The sequence below is a fragment of the Pyrgilauda ruficollis genome, unplaced genomic scaffold, assembly GCF_017590135.1.
Source record: "Pyrgilauda ruficollis isolate IOZ18807 unplaced genomic scaffold, ASM1759013v1 scaffold6, whole genome shotgun sequence".
Taxonomy (NCBI): domain Eukaryota; kingdom Metazoa; phylum Chordata; class Aves; order Passeriformes; family Passeridae; genus Pyrgilauda; species Pyrgilauda ruficollis.
In genome coordinates, this window is record NW_024527710.1 from 5,673,378 (window position 1) to 5,691,434 (window position 18,057).

At 39.4% G+C, this 18,057-nt stretch overlaps 1 protein-coding gene across 3 annotated transcripts in view; it reads right to left on the reverse strand.

Moving 5' to 3' along the window:
- Positions 1 to 18,051, reverse strand: part of PRKACB (protein kinase cAMP-activated catalytic subunit beta) — a 66,440-nt gene extending 48,389 nt beyond the window's left edge. For 2 of the 3 annotated variants that reach the window (XM_041483011.1, XM_041483009.1), the window contains exon 1: positions 17,720 to 18,051. In XM_041483011.1, the coding sequence (XP_041338945.1) occupies positions 17,720 to 17,765 (46 nt within the window). In that variant the 5' untranslated portion in view covers positions 17,766 to 18,051. Of the gene's footprint in view, positions 1 to 7,122; positions 7,181 to 17,719 lie in introns of those variants that run through there. The other variant, XM_041483010.1, reaches the window with a different exon arrangement.
- Positions 18,052 to 18,057: the final 6 nt, after the last annotated feature.

An 18,057-nucleotide genomic window follows, 5' to 3' on the forward strand; every position in this document is an offset into this window, starting at 1 on the left:
CAAACCATGTCAGTGAAAAAGCTACCATATGACCTCTTAGCTTTATTGTGCATTCTAAACATAATAATCAGGAATTCCAGTGATACTGGATAAAATCAGCTAAATCACTATCAATCTATTCTCATACTAATTATGACTATTTATGAATAAAGACAATAACTGAGTAGTAAAATTTACTGCCTTTTCATAGGAAGATGTTTACAAATCAAACCATACAAACAAGTACTTGTCTACATAACTTAAACAGAAAACTATTTCTTAAAGACATGATTTATATTTCACATTTTGGCATTCAAAGGCATTAAAAAAATCAGAATTAGTATTCTTTTCATAACCTCTGCATGGCCCTTGTTTACACATTCTTTGTAACAACAGATACAGGCATGTATTCAATTTTCCACAGACTGGTACTTCCTGCAGAACAATGTATGGAACTACCCTGGCACTCAATAAGGATCAGGCAGTGAAGGAAATGTATCAGTTGAGCTCCTTTGGAAAGACCTACAGAACTCTGGAAGCAGGATGAAGTAGCCTTTAGCAGCATCAAGACAAGCTGCTGCCAAAGGCTACTAAATACCATCCTTGAAGAGTAGACACTATCCTTGTTATGTGACAAGTTACTTAAACCATATGATTTTCAGCTGTAGGTACTCCTGCTTTTTTATCCCCAGGATGATGAAATAGAGTGCCTATTTCACAAAGAAGAAATAAAAACTATTAGAACAGGAAGAAAACAAGCAGGGAGGAAAATGAGGCTTTATTTTATTTTCTACCCACTGCATTGGTTAACTTTTAGTAACAAATCAAATAACTTTCATATAGACCTTCAACAGCTTGGGAAAAAGGCGTAATGAAGAAGCAGAGGGGCTCTGCGTGTATGTTAATTACAGCTGGAAGAAGTTCAATAGGACTCATAAGAAGTATACATAGAAATGAGGGAAATAAGTTCAATTCCTTAACAAAACCCTTTTCCCCTGCCCCCATCATGAGACTGATTTTAATTTGCCTGAGCAAGGAATCCTTTAATTGTTTCAAGAGCTTTTTTTATAACCATAAAAATTCATTTTAGGATGACTCTTTATTATGGACAATAGGGGCCTGACAGAACTGGAATAGTTTCACCAGAATTTTTTTAAAGCTTACAAATTTACACAAGAATTACAAACTTTCTTAACAGCAAGAGAGCATCAGTTTTGCAAAATAAAGTGGCATGCTTTATGTCTGGTGGTATGTGATCACGAACTCTGAGAAGCTGTTTCTGTAGAGAAAGCATATACTGATGTTTTACTGCCCAGGAAAGGAAAATTATGTATCACCTGAAAAGTCCCATCTCAGCCTGTTGATAGAAACACTAAACCATAAAATGAAGTAAGTAACACAGCAAAAGAACCTTTGGACAGTACATGTCATTACAGCTCTGCCAGTCAAGAAAAAACCAACAAAACCCATGCTCCTTACACAAATGCACATTGTCACCTACTTGACCCGAACAGGTTACCTGTTTCCGTCACCCACTCATCACTTGAACAGAAATAAGTGAAATGCTGCTCTGCAGATTATCTTGATTCAACCCCGGGTATTTACAAAGAATGTATAAAAATCTACCTATACAAAGAAAAGAAGGCGAGAAGTCCATAACAAGTTTTCTTTAGCCATACTTGGTCAAAAAGTGCCTGGCTGTGTTTTTCACAGGCCGTCTTCCACTATTTGCTCAGACTCTATCTGGGGTATTCTTGCTGTGTCTTTGACTCCTCTCAAAAACAACACACACTCATCTTCCCCAAATAAAATACAGGTACATAGGTTCTCCTCCCTGAAATATTCCACTGGTGAGCTGCCTGGTTTTTTATTTTGAAAACATCAGTTTGGCTGGTTTGAGTCTTGGTGGACTTTCTGGTTTATTTACCAGGAATAGGAAAGTTGCATTTCCAGTCTTCATCTACCCAGCCCATAATACCACAAATGTGATAAGAAAGGACAGTGTAAGAAGTGTTTGAATAATTCTCCTCTTAACAAGGAAAGTAAGATACTGAAAACAACACTGAAATAATATAACTTTTACTTCTAAGCAAAGCAAAATTAAACTAACATTGAGTAGCTAAAAATATTAAAATACATAGTTTTTAATCTGCAATAGTCATCACTGTCTACTACTTAAAACAATACTATTAATTATCCTGTAATATGAGATTAAAATATATTCTTGAAACACAAGGTGTTAAAAAACACCCCATGGCACCTTGTTTCAACAAGATGTACACGTCCTTTTTCTTTTTTAAATATTACTTGGACAGGTGCAGGATTTGAGGGGTAAAGTTCATTAACAATGACAATCTCACTAGCTCAAAATACTTTCTATATCAGACTTTAGAAGACAAAAGACAAACAGAAGACAGATGCATGGTGTATAAACATTGGCTGGCAAGAAAATATTTTCTTTTAGTGAGAATCCTAGCAATGTTTGTCATTAAAATCACTCAATGAAAAGAATGTGAAGAAAATACAGCACAGAAGATACATCTCTTATGTTGTTACATGTACTAAAATAGAAACACTGAATTAAGACAAACTGTCTTGATCCTCATAAATTAATTTGTTCCTAAGCTAGATTCTCTTTCTTAATAAATCAACAAGTAATACTGCAACATGTAGCTTGAATTAATGAAAATGCTGTACTTGCCTTGTGTAACAGAGGACCAGAATATAAGATTTCACTTCAAAAAGATTTTCAGTCTCTTAAAGTGAAAGTCTTCTTAAAAATGCTCTTGTTAAGAGGTTAAAACATTCATTAATGTAAGAAAAAATGTTAATTGCACCATGCTAGTATGTGCCAATAGAACAACCAAAGAAAAGCAGATCCCTTACCTATTAATGGCTTAATTTTAAAAAATCAACTTTAAACACAAATGTCCCAGTTTTTCTACCCTTAACCAGACATCCAAGTTCAAAACATTACTACCACACCATCATCATAGACTGCAAATGATTTATGGCCTATTTACAGGGGGCTTCATACATATAATTATTTTCAGATCAAAATTAGTGCTACTTGGAATAGCAGTATGACCCACACATTCTGAGATTTAAATGGAAAAATAAAAAAAAAATCTAAGAGGATAAATATTTCCAATACACTTTATTTCCTTTTATTTAAATGAATCAAATACATTTGCTTAAAAAATTTCCCCACAATGTATTAAAAGACTTTCTCTTGAAATAGGCCTCTTATTTTGGCCACTTTATCAAAATTGGTGGCTAAGATGGGAATAGGACAAGAGCTGGCTATCATCTCCACTCTTTTGTGCCTTCACCAGTAAAAAGATGAACTGATACCTGCTTTCCTGTAGTATGTCACATACAATGTCTACAGAATATTAATATGTATTACAGAATTTTAAACTACTACCATGAATGCTTTAAAATGCAACTGTTGAAATATTAACTACTGTTTCCTCACATTTTCCTAACTTCAATTCCAATGCATGTCTCACCAACATCATCATTGTCAAAATACAATAAAATGTTTACAAACAATGATCGTGCCTACAGCATAATTATATTTGTTGTATTAAAACTCTTATGCTTCTTCTCACTTTCTCCAACCTGAAAAATCATCACCATTAGTGGTGATGGTAGGAAAATTTTTTCTTGCCCTTGTTCAGAGCTTTTCTTTCTTCAGTTAAATGAATTCCATCTATACATCAAGTATGCATACTTCAGTATAAAGCATCTATAAATGTTAGGCTACTGTTAGGACTATATTTTTGCCTTCTTAAATTGTAAAAATTTCAAGGGGCACATTTATATCTGCTTGTAGGTCATCTTTCAAAACTGTTCTAATTTTGCCATTCCTTCTTAAACACTATTACCAGTGAAGAAGTACTTGAACAGAATGATCAGCTGGAAGTACTTTTTAAACAGCAATGATGTCTAACTAAGCGCAGTATTTTGGTACTTCACATTGCAGTCCTCTAAGTTCAGTTGTAAATTACCCAATCTGTGACAATTACTCTGTATTTGGACCACAAAACCACCTCAGTAAGAACATCTATAAAAATGAAATACTGGTTTTGTTGTGGTTACATATTGTCTCATAAAATACTGCAAGGTTGATGCTGCTGCAGCAGGAAAGTAATTCTGATTCAGATAACCCTCCTGCAACCACACAAAGAAATGAGAACCTCCCAAACAATAACAGATGTCAGCAGCATCTGCAGTTTAATCGTTCATGAGAGAATACACTCTGCCATGTGATGAAACACCAGAAAAAATTTAATGCTACCTTTTATTGAATAGTTCTTGATGCAATCACAAATAGGGAGATCTACTGTTTCATCATATCCTCGGAGTGCAATGAAGGTCCATTGGGCTCTTTTCAGCAGGGAAAGGAGTGTCCCAAAGAGGAGTCACACCAACAGACATGTCAAGAAATCTTTTTTTTTTTTTTTTTTTTAATGCACGCGACTAATATACTTCTGTATTTTGGAAGAGAAAAATACTCTTCATACTATAATGCTCTAGCTGATACCTGTATCATTAGCAAATACTTAATAGGGACTAATAATACCACTTCTTAATTTTCTCGTACCTTTCCTCTTCAGTATTTACTATTACATCGACTCAGAAAGTTGCCAATATTGTGGCTTACACCCATATACTGAATATATTCCATCTTTTGCAACTGAAGCATACATTTTCCCCAAATACATTTCCCTCACTAAATGTCTCCTTTTCACTATTACATGTGCATTCAACAAGAAATAAAAAATGCCTTTCATATAACTCTTGTCTTCTTGAGACTATCCCACTGTGTTCAGACCATTTGAGAGGAATCAAAATTCTTATCCTGGCTTTATTTCTTAAAAATATACCTATCTATTGTCTCTTTCCCAGCTTGCAGCCACTTTCTACAAACCCCTCTCTAGGGGCTCATGTGGTCCAACCTTTCTTGACAAAAGCATACCCTAGACAAGATGGCCCAGCACTTTGTTCAGCTGAACCTTAAGTGTCCTGCTGTTGGTGAGTCCACTACTTCCCTGGGGAGATCATTCCAGTGGCTGACAGTTCTCCTGGTGAAAAATTTGTCTCCAGGTCCAAAGGGACTGCATGTGAAAGGACTGCACTTTCATGCTTTCCATACTGAACATCTACTGCTGTGTTTTCTCAGCCACTGTGTCTTGGGATAGTCCTGTTAACAACTAGACTGGCAGCAGAACAAGTAAAGTTTGTATGTATTAGTGGAAATGAATGAGTCAATTTAGTTGGTGGAGAAAATTATAGTGTTGTGAATAGAACTGTGTAAAACCAGCCAAGTACTATTTTCTGTTTGAAATTATTTTCACACAAAGAAAGGCAGAACTACCACAAGTTATTTTTGAAAGAAGGGACAGTAAGGCTATGAACTTTATTTTTACTTTAACTGAAAAATACATCCCACAGAAAATCAGTATCTTCACCGCTAAGCAAGAATACAGTTCAACTGGAGAAAAGATAAATGCAAGAGATGCCTTAATTTTTTTTTGCCAAAGATCACACTAAATTTCCAATGCTTACACCTCTAGCATTACCATACCATTTAGGTTAACTTTGGTATTGGATTCTTTCACATCTCTCATTCTGCTGCTGCACAACTCTGTTTCTCTCTTCTTCCTCCTGCTACTCCTTACTCACATGCTATATCTAAGAGGAATGTGCAGGTTTTAGTCATCTTCCAGTTTTATTTGTCCCAACAAATACCTGAGTACATTCTGGAGCAATTAAAATACGAAAAGGAAAGCTGGTGATCTTTTTGATACCTTTGACAAAATAAATTGTGCTGACAACCATGACGGTAATCACATTTAACAGAACTATAATGATACAAACACTATTTTAGTCTCATTTGTAAGCAAAAAATGGGGCAACTCTCGCAGATAGTATTTGAGAATGGCATGGTGATGCACAGCACTACAAAGTCAGTCAGCAGCACCTCTGGATCAAGGGAAGGCTCTGAAGAGTCCCTCAAATTAAAAAAATCTCATGTTAACACATCCAACAGGTGATACTGACACCCTGCAACAGTAGCATTTTCTTCTCCCCTTCAGTGAAACCTGTGTTTTCTTCAATGGCAAAAGCCACTTGCAACACCATTCCCCATTTTGGATTTCTCCTTTGTATTAGCCCAGCCCAAGGTGGGGTGGTGTTTTAAGACAGGTCCATGAAATAAAGGGTTAAAACAGTAGCACCAGGTGGGAGCAAGGGTCTTAACCATTGTGGTGAGACACAGAGCAGTCCTTGAACAGCTCTATCAGCACAGGAGGAGCAGTGAATTGTAGCTATGAGCAGAGCAGGAGGGGTGATAAGGGCAGGCATTTTTCCAGTCAGCTTTACTGCCAAGGAAAACTGGTCATGTAAGTACTGCATAAGCAGCAAGTTGAAGAATGGTTCATAATTATAGCCTCAAACCTCAGGCTGAAGACAGTAGAAACATGTTTTGCTTTTTTTCAAAAATATCATACCAGCAAAAATCAGGTTCTACTCTGAAGACTCTTGCCCAGCAGACACTATAAAATTGCTTCCAAAATAGGTCCTGAAAAAAACATTCTAAAGCAACAGTGACAAGTAATGGGGACTATAACTGGTTTGAAAATTCAACCAAATCATCATACATCACTGAAAAGAACAAGTTATTTGACCAAACTATGTTATGTATTTCTGCTGTCAATTACTTAGCAGATGTTTTTCTTTAATAAACTGCACAGTTTCAAGCATCTGCTTAAAAGCAGAAAACACAAAACAAATCCCCAAAACCACCACCACCAAAAAAATCCCAACTCTTCTGAAGTAAATAACTAATACCATTTTAGCTCCTGAAAGTACCAAGCTTCTAGAGACACCTTCCATTAAAAAAAAAAGAAAAACACAAAAAAACAAACAAAAAAAACAACAACAAAAAAAACAAAAACAAAAAAAAACAAATCCCAAAAACAAAAAAAAACCACAACCCAAAAAAACCCCACAAAAAACCAACCAAACAAACAAAACCCCAAACAAACAAAAAACATCAAAACCAAACTAAAAATCCAACAACCCCCCAAAAAACCCACAAGAACTGGCTAAAGCTATACAATGTGCCAAGTATACCTGGCACCTCTGGCAGAAAACCACAGAATGTATCTTGGTGCATCTGGCATGAAGGTAGTCAGGGGTGTCCTCTCTGCCTCTCTAGTAAGAGCTGAACTCAACTACAAGACTGAGGCAGGAGTAACCCCAGCAGAAGACTGTTGTCCCGTGAGATACAAGTCTTTCCCATGCAGTATTTTGGTAGGCTTCATGGCATCCTGTTCATCTTCACACCTCATCTTGGAAAATTCCATTATGCCCTCATACATCACTTTCTCACCATTTGCCCTGCCTAGACAGCAGGGGATGGGATCTCCTACCATCAGGAGAGGCACGATGCCAGGTGGATCAGCTTGTACTTTGGGCTAAATCCAGAGCCCAGTCAGGAAAAATACATTAAAGATATGAGCACATCCATAATGCTCTGCCTGGGGTCCTGAAAGCTGGCTCCCTCTGGGATAAGGTGGACATGCATGCCATGGCCCAAGTGGGATTAATGGCAAGCTCAACCTCAGCTTCTCCAAAACCTCTTATTAAGATGCTCTTGGTTCATCTTTACATTTATACATTTCCTCTCTAAGTCTCCACACGATGCAAGATCTCACCATCAGACTCTACTGCTCTGACCAAGCTGCAACCAGGTGGAAGAAGCTATCCAGGATGTCCCAACACTTGTAGTACTTTGACCTCCTCAGGCAGAGCATCTCTGGCCAGCATTCATCAGCTCCCCTTTCTGGGATGGGAGTATGTGGACAAGACCCAAACCATATTCTGCTCAGAGCTCCCTTTGTTTCCCTGTTTTTACATTTCTCGACTCACGTTCCTTCTTTTACCAGCTGTTGCCTGTTTTTTTCTCCATCCTCATTTTCTCTAGCTTCTCATTCTCAAGGACAGGTCTAATATTTTATTAGGAATAAACTGATATCTATTCCTAAGGAAAAAGCCAATAGAAGCAATGACTCAAAGCAGCTACTTAAAAAAGGCAAGAAAAAGTAAGCATAGGACATTCCTCACTCCCCATGCCACACAGTTTCACAGATCATGCCTTCTAGCTACTCTAGATAAGAGATGTCACTTACATAGCAATTACATAGTAATTCTTCACATGAACATCATTCCATCCTTGCCAACCTTTTCCTGAGTGCTCACCTGAGATGCAAGGAGTTTGATGTTCATCACCAACACATGGTAGTAAGTATTGCTTAAAAATAAAAATTGTTAATTGAAATTGAAGAACCCCAAACTCTGAACACATTCTTTAAAGTTCAAGAATGTCCTACCTTGGAGTTCAATATAAAAAAACCTAAGTTAATATGCAAATGAAATAAATTCTGCATTTGAATATTAAATGAACAGTTGGATTATGAGGTAAGTTGTATCAAAAGAGCAATCTTTTTGGAAGAAAGCAGGTCATAACAATAGACCAAATTTAGATAGAAACTGAACTTTATTAGGTATTTGTGCAATCTGTGTGAAAAGCAGGCTAATTTTTTTTAGTGTCAGTTTTGCATCTGATCATTCATCCTCAAGAAATTCAAGGGAAAAAAAAAGCTAATTTGCAAAAGAACCAGGAAACACCCTAAGAACCACTACAAAGCACTACACACCCTCAATCTCCCAGGCAATTCCACATACCATGAAGCTGCTGTACACTTAAAACAAATTTCAAGACTTGCTTGTTTTGCAATTTGTTATTCATACATGCCATTATAGTAAGCTAAAGGATCTAGCACCTAATTTCTCTCTGAAGTTCAATTCACTATGCACATACCACTGCAATGGAGAGAATCCAGCTTGAACACATGATGCACTGTTGCACTCTACTGCTTTAGAATGCTTAACCCATAGTTCCCAAAGCAGAGGACCAGTGCTGGGAGTTGCAGGGTGTGCTTCTCACTGCACAAGTCTTTTCAAGGGACAAATATACAACTGAGGCATTGAATTTTTAAAAACTGCCCAAAATAAAATAGTCCTCAACAAGCTAATGAAAACATCTTCATATCTTCTTTCATCATAGCTGTTAGAGGAAAATACCATGATCTTTCAAATGGGCTTGGCATGATTTTAGCTATGTAATGCTCTTTCTCTCTCTGTCTCTCACCACCTACCCTGTTCTTCAATGAGAAACCCTGATCAAAACCTCCATCCTCCACAACAGTCTATGGAGCAGTTAATAAAATGCTTGAATATAGATAATTTGCATTAAAAACTTTATCTTAATGATAGACTTTGGTGCAGTTAAATCACAATTTTGCCCTGCGCAAAGTAAGGCTAGATTATCATACGCCTAACATTCAGAATTTACATGCACAATAAAACTGTTACTGCTGCTTGCTACAAGACAAAGAATTCAATACCTAATGTTATAGTAATCAAAACTAACCTTAATCATTACAACAATGCAACTACTGAAGTAGCAGAGTACATACACCCTTAATTATGTCATTTTGTGAGAGGGAAAAGCAAACTGATTCTGGGCACAGGCAAAGTAACAGTCTTTTCTATCTTTCAAGTTTCCATCTTCTTGCCAAAAAAGCACTTTCCTTTGTTTTAATTTCTTGAGCCACATGGCAGCTGTGGATGTCTGTGGGTTTACAGACAAGCGCTAGCAGCAAGTGCAGTATGTTAATGAACACATACTTCCTGGAAGCAGCTTAACCTGAATGAAACAAAAGAAACAAAAAGTTCCTGATGTCCTCTGTTTAAATATTACAGTACTTCAGCAAAAGGATACAAGTTAACAAGAGGCAGAGGAATAACAAACTAACAATTATCTTTACAAAGCGCCAAACAGTTTATACATTTATCCACGCAGCCAGCAACATTTTAAAGGACACACAGGTAAGATACCTTGCTACTTTACTGTTAGTCTAGCACAGAAATACTGTATCTCTCTAAAGAAAAAAGGGCAGTGCAAGTAGAACAGCACCTCTCTAAGTCCTTCCTAAGGGGAGGATTTCACTCAAAATGCTCATCAGGCTTTCTCTGGTAAAGATCAGCTATGCCATAGAAAAGATTTTTGCTTTCTCAGAATCTGGACACGCATTTATCTCTTACATGCAGAGCATATTTACACACCTCCTTGATTTACTGAAAAGTATTTCTAAAACCAAAATTACTGCCCAGAACTACAGACAGATGATATCCTAGTGTAGAGAAGCTGGTTGTTTATTCAGAAGTCACAAAAACTGTGGCTTTAAAAACCTACACAAAACAAACACCAAGGTGTTTTCACAGCTTTACTTCATAGCATAATGCTAAGAAGTTAGCCTAACCCTTACTACACATATAACAAGGAATACATTCCAGAAGTCATTCTACCAGAAGTCAGAAAACACCTTTTCCTTCTGGGCAGGGAAAAGCAGTAGGTAATTTAATGGAAGAAATAAAAACTTTGTTACATTTCTTCCTGTGAATAACAAATTGAAAAAAAAAAAAAAAAACACCAAAACAACCAAACAAAACAAATAGATACAAAATTAAAATCTTACACAGAAAAAAAAAAAAAAAAGAAAAGAATCCTCTTCTAAAATACTATTGTCTTAAAGATCCATATGGCAAGTGTAGAGACAGAAGCAAGCAATGTTTTGCTCCATTTTTCTCTACCTTTATATTGCTCTAGATGTCCAACTGTCAGGTGCTAACATCTCTCACCAAAAACTTGAAGTCTTGAATTTCTTATATAAACAAATGCAGACGAGAAAGTGGTAGTTTGGAGTAATAATTTTTTTCAAGAAGTTGGCAGAGTGAGATATTAAAGAGCTCAATGCTAAAAAATATAGACTCCCTTTTCTTGCCACCTGAGCACTTCACTGCCAATGGTGCTTTCAACGCTTCCTTTGAATCTGTCTTTTCCCATCTGACACCTCAGAAAATTGATTTGGTGTGCAAAAATAATTATGGATAACTCAAAAGAGATAAAACTTGCATTGTTTTCTGCCTATGTAAAATACCTTAACAATGGATTGGAGAAACACTTGAATCCTGACCTGTGAAAGGTCTAGGAATAAAACCTGATTTTTCAACAGGGCAAGTCACCAGATGGGCTCAGCTGTTTTGTGAAACCTTACTCTCAGCAGATGTGATTCTGCTGAGATGTGGAAGAAAGAGCAAGGGAGATGCCAAAGAGAGGCTCAAACGAGTCCTGTTCACCTCTGCTGATCCCAACACCACAGGCAGGGCAGTAGCTCCTTTTAGCTCCCTGTATAGCGCACCCTCTAAACTGCTGCATCCCAATTCTCCTGCTACACAAACTAAGTCTCACCTTCATTTCCTGTCAGTATTTGCCTCATTTCCCAAAAGAGTTTCAGAGAAGATATTATGTTTGTACAAACAAAATGGGGTCCTAGCTCATGACTAGTCCTCCTGAACACTAGGATAACAAAAAGAAATAAAATGTGCCTAAATCCTTTCCCAACCATTGAAGGGGAAGGTTAAAAAAAAAAAAAAAAAAAAAAGGAAACAAAGTGATTTTATCCTCTAGTTTTGCAACTCTAAGACAACATACTCCCCACTTCAACTATCTCCTCAGAGCTCCACTACTACTTTGTTCTCTTTCCCATTTCCCAGGAAGCATTTCTACCTCACAGCGCAGAAACTGCTTATGGTAGGAAAATACTTGCAGTACAGCCTGAAACCACAGCTCTCCTTTTGGCAACAGCAGTAGGTCAGGCAGCTCCTATTTAGTGCCTGCTATTCACTCTCTTCTCTGTGCCATATCCCACCTGCACTGGTACAACTGCTTGTGTGGCTGCAGCGAACTGGATCAGGAAGCCAAATACAGGTAACTAAAGTCCCTCCTGCTTTCCCTTTTCTGTAGGGTTATTTTTAACCTAGACCAATCTCAAATTCAGTTCACCTTGTTGTCTCATAAATAGTTACTCCAGCACACTTGAGGGCACAGAGGCAGGAAAACAAGTAGCAGGGGAGAGAAAAGCAGAACAGCAAATGAAAGAAATGCTTATGAAATAGCACCTTACACCTGAAACAAAGACAAAGCTTGAGAACAGCACTGCAGGGCAGACTTTTTACCAAGTTCTAGCCCTAAATTTCAGAAGTTTATAAGGAAAATCGCCACTGACTCAAGGTTCCTGAAAACTTTGCAAGCTTAAATGCTAGAAGCACTGATTGAATAAAACAAAACTAACCAGTCTAGATCCAGTTCTAGATCAGATCTGATCTGGAACTCACCTGCTGTATAGCAGAAACAATACTCTTTATTAAACCAACTGCTGTAGTTTAGTGGGGAAAAAAAAAAAAAAAGCATCTGGACAAACAAGTCCTTTATGATGTCTAGAAAGGATGCAGGCAAAAGACAAAATCTGACAGCTGTCCAAAAGCCTTTCCAAAGGAGCTCTGTCCAAAGGAGGGATGTGTCAGCTCCAGGAGAACTTTCACTGTCTAGAGAGGACTCCTAGCCAGCCTGGCACTGAACGGAGCAGAGCCCTCCACTCCACATCATAACCTGCACTGCTGCATCCTCACATTCTGCTCTCTGTACCAATGAGAGGCTTCATTTTTGCAGCACAGCATAGCCTTAATTAGCTTAAGGAACAAAGTGACTTGAAAGAATATGAGAAATCCCAGCATTATTCAAGATACTACTTTTGATTATGTCACTTCTACAAATGTGGATGGGTAGACGAACAAACACTAAACAAACCCAGCAAGGAGGGAATGCCAAGTAATTTAAAATGCTCTATCTCTAAAGTAGTCTGAGCCTATAATAAAGGCCTAACCACAACAGCTAAATACAAATCAATTTATCACTTGGAGGCCCTTCTGACCTTTTGTTATGCTGCCATGTGGCTATCTTTAATGAGTGATAACCTCTCTCTTTGCTAGTCCAAGCTGTGAATAAGCATTTTGTTTTTAATTAAAGCAGAATTTTCAGATGATGCCTTTCTTCACATGGTGCATACTGGTAGTCTTACATTGGTGATTACAGCAGAGGGATTTATCAGGTATCTTTTCAGCAAGTAATTACAACTATTTCTTATTTTCTTATTGCTGAAACATACCTGATTCATACATGACACAACCCCAACATAGTGGGAAAGAAGCATTATATACATTGTTCAGAGATGTTATTCAGGCAGACCATTCCAGCATCACTCCAATATATACTTTTAATTACTCTTTATACAATACATATTTTAGCTGATGTTCTGATCCAAGAACAAGGCTCCAAAAGATACCCATTTCAAAACTGGAATGCTAAACATAATGAGCAAAAGAAAAAAGACACTCTCTGTTAAATAAAACTACACTCTGATCAAAAACACTGAAGCAAGAGCCTCTGGAAAAGTGACAGGGAATCAGCTACCTTGGGATAGCAATGGATACAGAGCTTTTCACCTCTACTTCACCAATTTTAATTTAACCAAGGTCAGCAGTGATAAAGCCTTGCCTCATCTAGTCTTAACAAGAAATACACTTGTGGCCTCTTTTGGTCTTCAGCAAGAAAATACAACAGAATGACCCAACAGTGAATACCCAAAAAAATATGGAAAATATGAAAAAACAAATACCCTCAGTTTTTAAGAAATGTACCCAGAGGAGTTTAAAATCTACTGCAAAAAGTAGAAGGCTGCATCTTCCTGTCCAGCACACTTCAAAGGAGCACTACTTAAACTTTCTACAAATTATAAGAGTCAAAAAGCAAAGAATTGAGCATAATGGGAACTCTGTCATACTGAAGATACTGTAGGGAACACTTTGAGGAAAAGTGGGAGTGAATGAACACAAAACTCACATGCAGAATACACATCACACATGCTGTACTTGGCTATTTAAAGACCACAGAAGTCAAAGTTAGTAAAATCATGCTGGATTAATAGAAGCAGAGATCTGGCTACCAGGTAAGAAGATACATGTGCTGAATTATGCTTTGAAAATCATGTATAATTTCCTTTTAAAATACATTTTAAGAGCAATTTGCTACCACATACTGCTAGAGAAAAAGCAGCAAAGACCATCTGAATCCCAGCAAATAAAACTCAGAAGCCAAGCCCACATTATCAAGATCTATTGGAAGAAGAAAAAAGTTTCCAAATCTTCCAGTCCCTGAAGAGTGTATTCTAATTACCTGGTCTCTCGGCTAGCTTGATGGTTACAAAGAAACAAACAACATCACGCCTAAGCACTCTTAAATCTGTGGGGGAATGGGCAATGGGGGAAACAAAATAACCCAACAAAAACCACAAACAAATCTGCAAGTGGGATTACTATTAATTCATAGCCAAACCTCTTGCTATCGTGTATGACATTCTATTGCATATTTAAAAAATCTGTATTATTGTGTTATCTGATGTAAAACACACACAAAACTTTCTACAAAGTATATAGTTTTCCAGAGCAGACATTCATTCTAGTTTAGAAAGCAGTTCTAGTGAAAACACTCCTGTTTTGTGTGAAATTAATAATGATTTTGAAAGTAACAGATTCACTTGCTGAATTAAAAAGTTATGTGACCTTTTTAAACCTCAGATGTGTTGTAGCTATGTTTCATGCTACTTTCACAAATTATTCCAAAATAATGAATAATAATAAAGCTAACATTTTCCTACATTAATTGCAACAGGTTAAAGAGGACTCCCTGTGGTCTTTTTTAAAAATGGAATTTACTACATGTTGATATTTTTAACTTTTAGGTTGCAAAAGTTCTCAACTACTGTAAATGGCGCAGCTGAAAAAACCCCAACAAATAACAAAGAGAATAATTAAATTAATATTAGGATGAGGAATCAGAGTAAATTTTATGGCAACTGATAATTGTGTCTCTCCAGATTACAAATTAAAGATACTTATATTACTATTCTAAAAGGCCCTCAGAATTTGTAGGTTGCAGTGGAAAACCATGAAAGCATTTAAAACAAAGTTTAAAATGGAGCCAGAACCCTGATGCTTCTTGTTACCAAAGGACAACTTTTAGTTTTGGTCCTCTAAGTCAAAACCCAATGCATATTAGGAGACCGTGGAACAGAAGGCCACAGAAATAAACCCCTAACAGATGACACTAACTTTCCTTTCCATCTTCTGTGTACACAATGTATCTTGCCCTCCCTGCTACACAAGCCCGATTCACTCTTGCGGTGACCAAGCTTAAGAAACCACCGCCACTCAGATTTCATTCACCTGCAACTTCAGCCCAGAAATACTCCAAAACATTTCCTCTTATCTACTACTGGTGTTCACATACTCATGTTTTTATTCCATTTCACTGCCTAAGTGAAGTAACGAGTAGTAAAGACATTTGACTATAAATGGAAAGCTACAATAAATGAGAAGGATGTAAGGGCCATAGTTAGGTGAACAGCATTTACTGTGCTGATCACAGACAGTGCAAGAGGTCTCAAATTACACTTCATGAACTAGTAAGTATAGTTATCAGGGGAAGCTATGTTACCCTTCATTGTTCTTCCAGGGACCTTAGCATGCCCTTGATCCACACAATTCCATAAGCTTTATGCATGAATCAAGGCACAACATCACCTTTAGAATTCAAAGTTGGATATTCTTCTGTTAGCTCTTCAAACAATTTCATTTTCAGTGTCCTGTAGTCCGGACTACGTGCTACTGAGGACACTTAGCATGCAAAACTAGAAAACTGGTACAAAAATGCAAATAAATAATCCAGAAATTTTAAAGCTCCATCTCATTTTATATTTCTTTTGGTTTTGGTTGCCATGTATCATATAAATAGATGACAATCAACATTCATTGACAGTAAACCAAATGTTGTTTCTAATGATTAATTTGTTGTATAGTATTCTTATCTTACCAATCTTCCATGGTAAGTGAATCCTGGTCTTTCCCAGCAGTATGTCAATGATGACCAAGTTTTTCTCCTAGTTACAGGAGTTGTATCATTACAGAATTTTGCTGCTAAATATACTGAGTAATTAAACATCTGAGCTTGATGGCTCTAGCAGCATTTCATTTTTAAACACTAACAAAGGGGGAGAGAGGTTCTGAAGGAAACTCCTTCTGCAACCCAAAAAATTACTTTATTTTGTAGTATGAGAATTTATTAAAATGAAAGTAAACATTGTGTGTTGTAGTGTTATTTAATTGCACAAACTAATAGCAGTACAGTTACCATGAAGTACAAAATGCAGTGTTTTGTCATCTAAAATACTTCAAACAATCCATCCTCTCCATACTTATCTTTATAGTTAGGCTAAAATACTTCCCATCAAAATTAATGCACTCAAGCAAAAAACAAAACCACGAAACAATAACGGTCATATAACAGATTTGGATTGTGAAGTCTAAAATAATAGTGAGCTAAGACACAAGAACTGAAAGGTGAAACCAACAATCAGAACTGGGTAGGTCAGCCAGAGCCCCTGCTCCCACAGCTGGAAGCACCCACTGCAGATCCCTGGGAAGCCAGAGGAATGCTGTGTGGGCAGGACCCGGCCTATGCAAATCGGGTTACCTAGTTCTACCCCAGACCTCAATAGTAAATACACAAAAAGTACACACACTAAAAAATCTCAAAAAAACAAACAAAAAACCCAAAAAACAAACAAACAAAAAAAACCCCAAAAAACCCCACCACAACAACAAAAAACCTAAAACCAAACCCACTCCCCTTTAAAGTTATTTCCATTTTAATGCCCTAGGATTTTCTAGTAACAAAGGGTATTGTTGTCACAACACTGAGCTTGCACAACTGCCTGCTCACTACATCTTGTCTTCACTCTTTTCCATCATAAACATACCCAAAGTTTTTCACTAGAAACGAAGTAAGTCAACATGAAAAAAAAAAATAAAGTCTAGGGTTTTCTTCCCAACAACTGAATCAGCTTTACATTGTTCAAAGTTATGCTGAAATACTCAGAGGGAAAAAAAAACCCAACAAAACAACAAAAACAAAGCAAACAAACGAACAGAAACACCAGCAGAAAGCTCCCTGCCATGACGAGTTCAGATCAATGCTTTTGTCTTCCATTTTACTCAGGGCTCAGGAGAGCAAGGCTGCACCGAGGGCTCTCCCAGCGCGCTCCCGAGCGATGTAAACACGGCGCGGGGCTGGGGCTGCGCAGCGGGGCGCGGGCACGGCCGCGGGGTCACCGGGGCTGCACGATCCGGGCGAGCACAGGAGTTTCTGACCTACATTCCCCGCAGCGGGATGAAAACCCTCCCGCCGCAGACGGAGCGCGGCGGGCGGGCGGCCTCCCCCGCCGGCAGGGTGTGTTCGGGGGTGGGGAAAGCGAGCGGGCCGGGGCGAGGATGAAGGCTGGCGGAGGCGCCGACACCTGCCCGCCGACACCGCGGCCCCGCCGTCGGCTCCTCCTCCACCGGGGACGGACACCTGCTGCGGGACGGCCGCACGCGCGGCCCGGAGGCGGCCTCGGCTCGGCGGCCGCGGGCGGGTTTGTCCCGCTGGTTTCCCGAGAGCCCGCTGCACCCCGCTGCAGGGCCGGCGTCGGGCGAACTCCCCGCGGCGCCGCGCAGGCCGCGGCTGGGCCTGTAGGGGCGGAGGTCTCGGCCCGAGGCCGCGGGGCCTGCGGCGGCGGCGACGCGGGGCGGGCGCGCCAGGCCCGGCCCCGAGCCCTCCTCCGGGAGCGGAGCCGGGCGGAGGCGGCGGCGGCGCGTCCCCCTCACTCACCGCTCTCGATCTCGTTGCCCTTCTTGGCGGTGGCTGCGTTCCCCATGGCCGGGCCGGGGCGGGGGGCGGGAGGGATNCGGCGGCGGAGCTGCCCTGGCCCCGCTCTGGGTCTCTGTGTCTCCGGCCGCCGCGGAGGAGGAGGCGAGCGCTCTGCCCCCTCCCCCGCCCCGCACTCGGCGGAAATGACGGCCGGGGCGGCGCCTCCTCCCGCTGCGCCGCCCGCGGGGGCGCAGCCGACCACGGCCGGGCCGCTGCCGCCGCCTCGGGCGGGAGCTGTCCCGGGGCAGGGGCTGCGGGAGCCCCGGGCTGCACCCCCGCCCGGCAGCGGCTCGGGGGGG